At 44.7% G+C, this 13093-nt stretch overlaps 1 protein-coding gene across 2 annotated transcripts in view; it reads left to right on the top strand.

Moving 5' to 3' along the window:
• Positions 1–13093, top strand: part of COL5A1 (collagen type V alpha 1 chain) — a 167007-nt gene that overhangs the window by 27475 nt on the left and 126439 nt on the right. For both annotated transcript variants that reach the window (XM_085325272.1, XM_085325271.1), the window contains exon 2: positions 10191–10358. In XM_085325272.1, the coding sequence (XP_085181398.1) occupies positions 10191–10358 (168 nt within the window). The remainder of the gene's footprint in view (positions 1–10190; positions 10359–13093) is intronic.

Here is a 13093-nt window from a genome sequence, read left to right as displayed (position 1 = left end):
TGCTGTGTGCTGCTGGCTTTTCACCCTCTGATGTAGCTGTGACTGGTGCTGTGGGAGCCACTGGTCTCTTGCCCATTGCTGGGCCAAGCAGCCCTTTCCCTGTTGTGTGCTGGATTTGCACTAATCACCTTTTCTTGAGATTTGTGGGAATGGGGATCTGCAGCTTATTGCAGGGATCAGAAGTTGCTTCTGGGATCTCCCTTCTTCCACATGCTCTTGGCATGTGCAAGCAGGCTGTCCCTAGCTTCCCAGGGACCGATGCGTCACTGCCGCCTTCTCGCTTTGCTCCTGGCCGGGCACGGAGGCGTTCAGGCTGAGCAGCGTGGCATGGCTCCCACGCTGGCACGCGGCAGGAATCTCCCTGGCCAGAGCTGTACTGACACCAGAAGAAAGCTCAGCCTCGTGTCTGATCCTCTTAGCACCCCTCTTCCTTCATCAGGCTGTCCCAAGCTTGTGGAGGCAGTCTTGCAGCACCTTTTTCCTACTGGTGGGAGAATCTGAAATCCTCAGTTATTTCAAATAAATGACATATTTGCTCCTTGACTTGAATGGGAATGGGATTTCCCCAGATGTCTTATGTTTACTAGTTTTCTGAGTTGTGTCTTTAAGTCAGGTTCTGGGTGGCATTTGGAGATAAGACTTTTTGTGTGGCTTATTTGCATTCGGTGGAGGGAAGGCCTGCTCTTTGCTTGATATTGGCTGCTAACACCACTGCTTTGTTAGGAAACCAAATAATTGATTATTTTCAAAAAATGATTTATGCTCAAGGAAACAAAGATTATTTGATCCTTGGAATTTAGTATGTTCTTGCAGAGCTGCTCCAGTATGTCAGTCCTGGGTTTGTTCCTCTCCCTTTTGGGTTTATGCATATGCTTTTGAGTCTGACACTGTATAGTATAATGGTTTTCTTTGTTCAGTTGGGACTATTTGGGCCTTAAGGGGGGGGGGGGAACAACATGAGTCATTGGTGAAATATTCAGCTATCTGGACCAATGTGAAATGACAGCTCTGCAGTTAATGGAACCAAGCTGATGTGTGCCAGATGAGTGTCTGACCCTTTTGTAGTTTGCTTTTTTTGCTGTATTATGCCACTTCCTAGGGAACAAACTTCTACAGCTTCAATTTTGCAGTTCACATTCCTTGATTCTCCTCCTTAAAGTACCTTTCCTCTTTGTCCAAATATATCACTGTCTTATTGGGATGCTGAAGGTCTATCCAAAAGATGCTTGAAGGATGGCAGCTGGGATTTTCCATTATTATTTTGTCTATGCTTTGACTTGGCCTCTGTCATCTTGATTTAGTAATCCAAGGAGTGCAACTGTGGGTGAAAACCATTTAGATAAGAAGTGGTGACTGTTGAAATCTCATGAGTGTGAATTAGAGCCTATGGGCTCCATAGAAGTATGTAGAGACATAGGAGTAGCTATGAGGCAGCATCCAGTTTTGATCTGTGCAGGAGCATTTACCTCTTGATGTTCAAATAATTCCTACAGTGGTCTAAGACATGAAAACCTGAGCAGCTTGCCAGAGAAACCCCAGCTGCAGGATGAGTGGGCATGCTCTGCAGCACTCCTTGCTGCTGGCTTGAGTTTGGTCCTCTTGCTCTGACTACTGGTAAGGGCAGCTGCCTGGTGAAGGCTAGGGAAGAATTTGGTGTTCAATTAGTGTTAAAGGAAATTAATAATGGAAAAGTGTTCTTTCTTAAAATCAGAAGCTGGTAAAGATGTGAAGGGAAAGGTCTATTCCTTTGCCACTGTTTGGAACTGCTTGTTTTCCCTAGCTGGTCTCCACGCAGGGCGGAAAGCATCCGGCGCGTTGCCCTGACAGTAGTGCTGTCAGTGCTGAGGAATTTCAGCGTGAACCCCCTGCGCGTGGCGGGGCAGCCGTCCCGGCGTGGTCCTGCTGAGACGGTGGCGAGCAAGGAGCGTGGGCGGAGGGGCAGAGAGCACTGCTGCCCGCAGCAGAGCGGGGCTCAGCGCCCTTTTGGAGGGATCCAGCCCTTGGCTGGGTTTCCCGGATTGGGATTAAAGCGCTGTGTGTCTGCTGAGTCACAGCTGGCTGTTCCTGCCTCCTAGTCGCCACGATGCTGCTGCACAAACACACCCTCGGCTGACCTTTCCCAGCTTGGAGGCTTTTTGTTCTTCCGCTGGAGATCACCTTTTCCTCTAGAAGTAGACAATAACATCTCCATCTCTTCCTGGGAACGTTTTCCCTCTGTATTTAGGCAGCCTTGCAGAATCTTCCTCTTCTGTTTGGGGGAGAGTGTGGTGAGTGAGACAGGATGGTGCTCTGCTTACTGCTGTTTGTGCAGGATATATTGTATTTTGGCTAATTAAGAAGCTTAGTAAAACTTTGCAGGTTCTTGGGTGACAGATGCAAGTGTCTTAATGCTGCAAGCTGGTGATTTTCTGGCTTAAGGATGGCAAAAATGAGAAATGGGAATGCCAAGGGCTAGATTCTCTGGTACAAATGGGTCCTGCCTTATTAAAGCCAGTGGAGCTGCTTTTTATGTCCACTGAGTTGTCTTGTCCAAGGTCATGCTAGCTGCTTGGCTGGGTACAGGAGCTGTGTCTGCTCCTGTTTGGGACTCTGATCAGTCTTGGTGGTATTGACGAACCTGGAGCAACTCTTATGCTTCGAGGTCTGAATTTACCTTGATGTAGCTGAGACTGGGAGATAACCCTTCATTTTCAGATTTCATCTTAATTTTTTTCTGAATTCTCTGCAAGAGGTAGCACATATAGAAAGATGAGTTGCCTGTCCTTCAGCTGTTAAATATGATCTGTTTTGCAACTATTTGGACTAGATGGTCACAGTGATTCCCCTTTTGGCCTTGAATTGAGTCCCTCTTTCTGGTTAAGACGAGATGGAGATTTGATGAGGCAGGGAGATCAGAGGCAGCTTTTCTCAGGTGAATGCTGTGTGTGGAAACACTTCTACTCGATGTGCTGTATTAGCAACGGCTTGGAGCAGAGGGCCAGGACTCCTGGGTCCAGGTGCTTGCTGACTGAGGAGCTGGGACAATAGGGTGGGTGCAACTGAGCTAGCTTCAAGCTAGACAGTTTGGATACAGTTAATCTACATGCTGAGGAAACAAGCTAATTTAAGCCAGTTCACTAATCCATGATATTTGTGGGCAGGTTAACTGCAGTGCATATAAGTGTTTTTTTTTTTTTTTTTTTAGAATGCTGCTTCTTTCTGTGGGACTTCAGGTATTATTTAAGGAGATGGTACTTTTGAAATCTTTTTTTACCTTGTTTACTGTTACTGCTTGCTATGGGCTAAGATGGAAAGTTTGTTTTAGGTTGGCTGGTTTGTTAGTGATGTGATGCTTTGATGCAAATACCCAGACTTTGGGTTATGTATTAAATGATGGGAAAGTTTGCAGTGTGGACCTAGAATGAGTGGGAACACTAATGCTTACTCATTTTCCACCCTATGACCTCAAATCTTTGGCAATAATTACACATAAGCTATAGCATGACTGAGTGCTGTGTCATGAAATCCTGGAGGTCTTTGGATGCCCTTCAGCTGGTATGAGATCAACTATAGAAGAAAGATTTTCTATTGCATGATGGTGACCTCTTCTCTAGACCCTCCAAATGTTTCCATTACTGACTACACAAATAGGTCTGTGCAGAGTAAGAGTGTGTTTCAAGATGCTGATAGAATATTTTACTGTGAAGGGTATTTTCAGAAAAAGAGGTGGAAGAGCAGAATTTCCTTGAATATCTTTTAAATACTAGGAATTAGTTACAGAAGTACATTGGAATGGCATTGGTTTTCAGGAAGAGATGAAGGCTTTCTATGACCTCTTAAGGCCAGTTTTGGATACAGCTGTAACGTTGCTGGTTGACTGGCAGCATAGCTGTCATCTTGGCTCGTGGATGGCAGTGTGTGTTGTGCTAGATAGTGCTAGTGGTACATGTGCAATTTTGGTACATTAAAACACTCTACCTTTCTAGCTCCTGATCCATTGAGATCCTTGAGTCTGATCCTTTTAATGGGGTAGGCAATAGGAAGCCTGTTTTCAGCAGTATTCCTCCTCTTGCTACAAAATTCACTGCAGTACCATTAGAAAATATAGGTCTGTAAATGGGAGAAGGTTGATCTTGGTGCGGGCTAGTTTGGAGTTTTCAAACTGCTCTGGTTACAGCCCTCACTGCAATGAGAGCACTGGCCTGAAGGGAAAGTAGACTGTCCTTGTTGACTGGTAGGTACATGCTCTTTCCAGGCCAGTAGAGGAAGGAATTAGCTGGGCATGGTGTGGGAGCTTGTTTGCTGCTCTCATTACTGCAAATGTTCTCAAAGAATTGGCTTTGATCTCCAGGGATGTCAAGCCAGAGCCTTTCACTAGCAATCAAATGAATGCAACGGTAAGCCATTAAGAACTGGGGTAGGTTTTCCAGATGTGCCCTCTGTACTAGAAATGGCATTTCTCCTACCAAACACATGCTGGGTTGCTCAGCCTTGGGGTGCCTGGCATCTCAGGCAGCAGATTGCTTTGGGTAATGGGCTGCCCTTGAATCCTTGTCTACCCTTGTGCTAAATATGCACTGTTTTGAGATGCAAAGCAGCACTGCCAATTTACTGGATTTGCATGAGCAGTCCCAGGATAGTTTGTTGGGCTTTTTGCTTTCTTGTTCTGAAAGTCTCTGCTCCTGGAGTCACCTAATTGCTTAGTTTAAAAAAAAAAAAAAAAAAAAAAAAAAACTTCCTGAGTGACATCTTGGAAAGCTTGAACATCACATTCTGAAACACTAGAAGGTACAAGTTTAATAACAGATTTGTTAAAACCTTATATGATTAGAAGAAATGCACTTGAATTTTGTAGCTTAGAATCCTGTTCTGAAAGCCTGATTTTTGTCCTCTAGACAGTGCATGTTGGGGCTGCTCAGCATGCCCTGATGGGTAGGGCTGGGCCAGGGGAGGGCAAATACCAATAAATGTCATCACCTGTGGAAGGAAGAAGGTCACTGGAAATATCTGTCACTAGTACTGCAAGGCTGCAATAACTTCAACCTTCAGTTCAATGGTAAGCTTAAATATTTCAGATTTCCTTGGGGATAGGGATTTAATTAAATGCTCAGAAAAATGATGGGGGAGAATTGTTTAGAGGCTTGTTACTTGCAGCTTAGTAATGTTTCAGACACTGGAAATGCAGATACCCGCCAGTAATGTATAAGCAACTTATGTATCCTGACGCTTGGCAAAAAGGCTTTGGGGTTCATTCAAGAGCTTTGCTCTGGGCGTTAAAATTGATGATTACAGGCACATATGTGGCTTAGACTAATGACCTCTGGCTGGTGCTGTGTATGCCATGTTTCTGCATGTGGCCTCGGAGCTTTAAGTCCACCTGGTGCTGTGTTTTGATAGTACCAGTTCCACTAGGCTCCTGCATTTCTGGTGGTCTAGGAAGGCGACTACCTCCTGGGTTCCCAATGATCTGTCCTGCTTGCAAGGAGTCAACTTGGGAGCTGCTGGGAGGAGCAGGCAAGGCTTGAGGGCCCTATCCTGCCTGGTGCCTGTGCCCAGGCCAGCTGGGAGCTGTTTCAGTGCATGTGGCTTCATTTGCTTTAATGTTAATGTGTAAGAAAGTGGGCAGGGAAGGAGGGGGAAAAAGGTGGCTATTGGCCAGTCTGCAGCCTGGAGCTATAAAGTTAATACTGACTGCCTCTCTCCCAGGTTTTATCAGGTAGTTAATTAGGAACCTGATTAACACAGGAAGATTGGCCTTGTGGTTAAAGTCCTGGTCAGATGCTGAGGAACTGGGGATTTAACTCCTGTTTTTGCCACTGTGGGGTTCATCAGGAAGTCATTTGTCTACTTTGCCTCATTAAAATGGGAATAATGTTCCCTCTGTCTTGTTCAAGGGCTTAATGCACCTTTTGGGCACAGAAGCTTTTGGGACAGCATCTGGCACAAAACAGCCCTTGTTCCAGTCTGCTGGATGTAGGGTAGGGTCCAGTGCACCAGGGCTTGTTATTTTATGAGACTAACTCGGCATCCTGCTTCTGCAGCTGCCCAGCTCACGTACTGGCAGCAGGGACCGTTGCATCCTTGGACTCTGGCTGCAAGGTGCAAGTGTCTCTTGCCCTCTTTGCCCTCTGCTGTGGCTGCTCCTTTGAGGAGGTGAAGCAGAGAGGCCTATAGCACCAATTAATGTGAACTGAGGCTTTCACCTTCTTTCCCCAAAAACCTGTCAGATCAATTGTGGTGGAGTTTCTCTTGACTGTTTGTGGTTGGCCACTATTTCCATGTGCCAGCTGTATCACCACCCTTCTCCAATGCACTAGGGCGAAAGTGGAGCTGTTGGTCTCTTTGGGCAGCCTGTGCATCTTGATTGAAAGAATGATCCTGTGTGTAATGTTGCATAGTAATATTTGTGAAATACTAAACTAAAAAAAGCTTTTATAAAGCAACAGCTAATTCATTTCTAGGATGAAGGCCAAACCTGGTGTAAGTTTAAGAAATACCCTGTAGGTAGTTTTCTGGTCAGTCTGGTCTGTCCTTCCCTGTCCAATTCCATTGTAGTCCCTAACGGGGGAGGTTGCTGAGTTTAGATTTGGCTGAAAAATCAAAGGAGAATCAACTAGTTAGCTGAGCATAAATAAGAGTTACTGCTTTATGAAGCTCATCTTTCTGGAAAGCACTAACTGAAGACTTTCATGCTGCTTAAGTCCTATTCAGACCAGTGCTTTTGGTGAGTAAATGCGATATGAGCAATCTGTAGGGCAAAAGCTGGCTCTTTTCCTCTCCTCTGATTTCTAGGAGCGAGCAGAGGTGAGACAAGCTTGCGTGCATCTGACTAGTGGTGGTTTCCTCTCCCACTGTCTACCAGTGTAGTTTACAGTCTGTTTAGCACTGTTAGTGCTGTGTCCAGAGTGGTGTCAATTCTGTACTTGTTAAGATAGTGTAGAGGGCTGCATGTTGTGTTTGGAGGCTCGCAGCACCATGGGGAGGTAGCCAGGTAGCTGCGTCATCCTTTACAAATGAGAAGTGATGTACAGGGCATTGAAATGGGGCTACAGCTGGAGGCTGCAGAGCTGAGACTGCTACCTGCTCTCAGGTTTGTCAGTTCTGGAGGAGGTCCAGCTCTGATGAAGGCCTGTCACCTTACTCCAATTGCTGCAAGGGCTTTTGGCAAGCAACCGGCTTATGGCTTGAATGTGGTAGAATTCCATTAAATGTATAGAGCTGACAAAATCTGTATATTATGTTGAATTTCCTTCCTCTCAAGTTGTGTAATTTGTTAGCTGTCAGATCATCACAATAGGAATAATCTCACTTGTTCGATACTATACATTTCTCTCCTGCAAGATGACTGTGTGGCCCTGTGGGCTGAGGCTCCCTTGCTAAAGGAGATGTTTGCGTGGCTGTTGTAATGACAGCAGATAGGCTTTTGGATGATTGATTCTTCTGCGGGTATTTCAGTCCTGTTCTCTGCAGATCTCTCAGCCCTGTTGTAGTGGACTCTTCCCCAGGAATGGCTTATGTCCAGTCCTGCAAGCAAGTCTCCAAATTCCCCCTTCAGTCTTTGCTTCAGAAGCAGCAGGCTGATGTCAGGAGTCTGGAATTCAGATCCCCTCCCCCTTCCTCTTTTCCTTTTCCCCTCTCTTTCTTAAATAAATTTGGAGGCAGCTAGGAACAGACTGATATGAATCTCTTGGAGCCCAGAGAGGTGCCTGGAAAGAAGAGATGGTGTTTTATAATAACTCTTACTTGCTTAAAGTCAGCCTGGGCTATACACATGCAGGGTTTTTTTTTGCATAAAGTGAAACAGTTACAGCTTAGATCTTCCTAGTGCCTCTGAGGGCAGCTTTGACTAAATGTTATCCATAGACTGTTTCTCAAGAATGAGAGATGGGGATGTGTTACAGCTGCATGCTTCTTGGGCCAGGCTTTCTCAGCTGGTTTATTATCTGCAGTGTTGACTTGGATTTGCCATGTGTTTGTAATCTCTCATCAGGGGCCCAGATTCTCTGGACTGGAAACTTCTCATACCATTTAACAATATACATGATTTTTCCATGCAAATATTAGGCAGATCTTGGTAACCACAAACTACTATATTAAAAAGAAAATCTATTCATGTTTCTTCTCAGTGCTGGGGTGTTTGTGTTCAAGTGCTAATGTGCATGCTGTAGCCTTTCTGCTTTGATGCTGCCCCTTGTGTATGGCATGGTCCCTTGGGAACCCTCCCGTGTAAATCTTCTTCCTTTTCTTCCTTTCTGGTGTTTCTTGTAATGTGCTTTGTCCCAACACAAGGTAGTTTCTTAATTTTTTTCTTTATTTTTCTGCCTTTTGGAGATGTGGGTTTTTTTTTTTTGACATGAAGGTGATGCAATACACCATGTAGGTGGACGGGCTGTTTGTGGTTTTCTGTGAGTTGGATACAGGATCATACCCTTGGCAAGACAGCTTGAATGCTGAGAGCTGAAGGCTAGCCAGACAGGGCACTTGTTTTGGTTGTCGTTACAGATGTTGGACTACCTAATATGTGGCTGTCCTTGAGGATCCAAGTAATAAAACTCTTCAGGGAAAATAATGGATTATGTGGTAGAAGAATACAGTTGTGAGATTGTCCAGGCAAGGCTGAATGAAGCTGATGTGCAGATACTTGCTTTGGGCACTGCTAGGCTTTTGCTGAGTTGGATGGTTCATCTCTTTGGAGCTTTGCTCCAAGTATTAGGTCAAAATTCAGAATAATTTGTGTTTAATGTCAGATCTGGTTACTCCTCTTCTGGAGGCACCTTCTTTCCTGATATGAATAAGGCCAGATTAGGAAGCTAATGAGATGCAACATGCACATTGTAATTGGTCTTCTAGAGACTTAAACATCTGGAGGTAAACCAGCCCCAAATTAGCTAGTGCAGGGAGCACTGGCATGAGAAGTGTTCTTCTAATAGCTGGTTTACGAGGCTTTTGCTCCCACAAATGTTCATCAGTCCCTAATCCTAATGGGATGTGGTTGAGAAGGGGTGCTGAGGAATGAACCTTTTTCTCAGTGTCATTAGTCAAAATGCTCCTGCAGCTTGCTTTGAGGCATCCTCTGCTGAAGGCCTGCAGGTGCCAACCCCCCCCAGTCTGCCTCGGGTTCCTAGCTGAAGTGGCAGGCTGCATTAGGCCACAGAACCAGCAACAAGGCACTTCTGAAAACTGAGTGTTACTGGATCTTCCCCTGTTCTGTGATGTTTGTGTTGTGGGTAACCCCAGGTGAACACTGGCAGGCATGAGTGGTTGTGCAGAAATCCTGGCGTGTCATCGAGGGAATACCAGGTGAGGAGGGCAAGTTACTGCATGGGACAAACCTAGGCTTGTGAGCTGGTGGGAGGTGCTCGGATGCCGCCAGCCTTGGCGAGGGCAACGCAGTTGTCCCTGCAGGGATTAGGTGCTGTGCAGCAAACCCTCATGTGTGCCTCCCAAGGGGAGGGTGAGAGTGGTGGCCACGGTGTGCGCAGCTGAAGCTCCTCTCTGCCCTGATTTCCAACAGCTAGGGGCAGGCGCTTGTTTTTGTGGAAGTCCCCTGTTTCCAGCTCGGGATGGCTCTCTGAGCCAGCCTGCAGGTGGTGGGAGCAGTCTCCTTTGAACTTGCAGCATTGCCCTTCTCTACCATAATTTGTTTCTACCCTGAGGCATAGCTGTGGACTTACCTGTTCTCAGCTGGTGTGACTTTGTGGGCAGTTTTCTTTGGTATGAGAATGTTGTAATCCTGTAAGGAAACTTACTCAGGTATTTGCCTCAAAACAATTTTTAGGGTCAACCAACTTAAGAAAAAAGAATAAAAATATTTATATCAGTATAATGGTAATGCCTTGATTTACAGCCTTGCTTTGAGATCGTGATTTTCCTGTCTAATGCTTAATCCTTAGGATGTACTTGAATGATGGAGACTGAGTGAAGGCATCCAGAAAATATACAGCTACTATTACTAATAAGATAGTATATTCTCCCTTCTCTCCTAGTGCAGACAGCTAATAAACTGTTCCTCTCTGTATTGAATTAGTGTCTTTGACCAGTAGTGCTCTAGCTTTGAGGCTGCTATTAATGTTATGCTTGCAGATGTATTAAACATTTCATCTGTTTTTAAAATTGTGATGAATGTTTTGTGTGATATGGGCTGATGATTTGGATCTTAGCAAATGCCAATACAGTTGCCTGCTAATTCTTGTTTTCTCTTTTCTTTACAGCTGAGCCTGCAGATCTCTTGAAGGTATTAGATTTTCATAATTTACCTGATGGTATAACAAAAACAACAGGGTTTTGCACAAGCAGAAGATCTTCAAAAGAAGCAGATGTTGCTTATCGAGTAACAAAAGAGGCTCAGCTTAGTGCACCAACAAAGCAGCTGTATCCTGGTGAGTCTGTGCTATCTTATTTGGCTCTAGCATATGCAAATACCTGGTTCTATTCTAGGATTCTCCAGCTGTATATGGGGCATAGCGTACTTCCTTCATTTTCTGTGTGCGCACTTGCTCCCTTGGCAAAGGAGTGATTCTGCTGTTTTTTTTGGGGGGGAAGGGGGAGGGATGCAAACTTCCAGGCATCAAACAGTATTGCAATAGCTCTTCTTTCATTATTACATTTGAACACGGAAGCAGGTTTCACTGAGGAGGTAGCCTCTGCCTACATCTGCTACCTCCCATATTAAAAGGCTTTTACTGTCCTGTTAACATATGGTGAGATCCAGCTGGGAAGACACTTGGATGATGCAGAGGAACGTGGACCGTGTTCTGCTCCATATCTGTTGTGCCAAGCACAGTAGGGTTTTACTCTGTGGTTGTGGTGTCTCATAATACAAATAATCAGCATGTAAAAATACTGCCCCACAAGAGCAGGCGTCCCGAGTTGTTGTTGTTTGAAGAAATGCCTGTATTGCAAATCAGGGATTCATTGCAGATCGCCACTAAGATGCAGGAAGTTCACAAAGCCCTTAAAGAGCATGTTGGCCACTATCCATTTTATTCCTCACTGAGGATGTATTGGGAAAATTTAATGTTTCATGCCAAGGGACAACCCCTGCTGTAAAGCAAAATGTTTATTTAAAAAAAAGTGAAATTATTCACTGTCCAAAGGCTTCATAATCTTGAACAAAAACCTTTGAAAGATTTCCTTCTAGAGGAGTACAGGAGTGCTGCTGTATCCCTGTTTTACATGGGAAGTTTAGGGATACTGGGAAGTAGGTATTGTAGGACTTCATAGGTTTGTGGAAAATCCTGTGTCTGGACTCTGGGAGCCTGAGTGTCAGGTATGAATCTGACCTGCTTGTATGAGAGGGTTCCTCATGTCTTTCAGGGACAGGCATGATATATGGCAACATGCTCCTTCTTGCAGCAAAAAACACACCTTTGCTGAACTTTACTGAACAGCAGGCAGAAGGGGACTGTGTAACTCAGTTGCAAAGCTGCAGATGACTTAAAGCAGGTGGCAAACACACTCTCCTCCCCCTCTGGTGTTTGTAAGAAATTAAATGTTACAAAATCATTAGCTAAATTGGAGGTAATGTGGTGTGCTGCTACCAATGCTTTTGATTAGCATGCTGTATCAGACCCAGTCAGTGGCCTAAACGAGGGCTCAGGCTGTGCTGTGGATGCACTTCCATCCTCTAGTCCTACATTTCCTTCACTGAAGACTGTCATTAAGGTTGTTTTAAGACTTATGTTGTTGGGACAGTAAGCAGGCGAACTATATTTAATACCTTATGCTCATGAGCACCACGAATATCCTTCCCGCATATCTTGTGTAATAACTGAGAGTGGACAGTAAGGGGAGAGTGGCTGTGGTGGAGACAGTGGTGTAGCCTGCCTTGGCTTGAAGGCTGGAGGTCTTCCATGGTACAGTTAGCAGGCAAAGCAGAACAGCTAAGGGTTACAAAGTGAATTCCACAATGGACCCTTTATCCCTGTTTTTATTAGGATCCCTGGCTGGGAGAGGGTAGATTCTGACAATGAGTGTCACTTGTCCAACTGCACCTTTTCCACCAGTTCATGCCTTCAGCTCCCTGTGGACTGCACCAGTGGATATAGGGAATATTCAGTTTTGGTGTACAAGTGTTTGAAGAAACATCTCCAGTTCGGAATACAGATTCAGACCAGATCTGGGGAAGAGCTTTCCAGTAGTCATGTTAACTGCTGTGAAATCTTGGCTAGGGACCTTTGTGGACACTAGTAAACAACACCAAGACCACCAAATATAGAAGTAATAGATAGTTTTCTGGCTATTTAGTATGAATGGCTAATGCTGTTTCTGGTAAAGGTTAACGTGTCAGTGTGCCGAGCTTGATCTTGGTCCTAAGAGTTCAGTATTACAGTAGATTTCTTGATTTTTGTCCCACTTTATGGATCCTCTTCAAGTTCTTGTTTTGCATTCTCATTTTTCTTGAGAGAGAGCTGGATGGTGTTTCCTTGGTGTCATCAGGGAATCACTAGATGAATCATTAAATCATTCCATAGTCTGGCTAACCATGTGGAGGTTGAAGCATGTCTGTCCTCCTGCTGAGACTTCCAAAGTGATTGATCCTGGTCTGCTGCTTGCTAAGGAAACAGGAAGCAAAGACCAGAGCAAAGCACCCACAGTGCTTTCCATCAGATCCATAGATGTTGTCTCAGTATATTTCCATAGCTAGATGTGACTTTAGCTCCTACCACCAAATGAATGAGTGGAGATAAAGATAACAGTAATTGTAGTGCCCAGTACTAGGGGAGATGTGGTTTTAGTGACTTCACATCAGCAGATGGGTGGGTAGTAACACAACTTTTTCTGCTATAGAGCACCCTAGGCAAATATACACTGTACATAATATTTTGTGCTATAATTAGAAGTTGGTGTTTTTCTAAGATGGTAATTTTATGGGCTTTGCATTCTGCTTCTGTAGCTACAGCCAACAAAGCATGGTAGAGATATGTATATATGCACATGCATATAAAAGCCTGTCGTTTTTCAAGCCCACAAAAGTGAGAATCTGCTGAGATGCTCTCTCCTTGCTGCCTAAATTTTGCTTCCTAGCAAAACTGTACTCTTCTAGCAAAAGCAAAGGCAGAGTTTTCAACGGCAGCCAGCAAAATGTCATTTGCATTCTTTTAACAGACTTCAT

This window comes from Rhea americana, unplaced genomic scaffold (assembly GCF_003343005.1).
Source record: "Rhea americana isolate MKP2758 unplaced genomic scaffold, rheAme1 scaffold_97, whole genome shotgun sequence".
In the NCBI taxonomy this organism is placed as follows: Eukaryota; Metazoa; Chordata; class Aves; order Rheiformes; family Rheidae; genus Rhea; species Rhea americana.
This window is presented reverse-complemented; position numbering and strand designations above follow the sequence as displayed.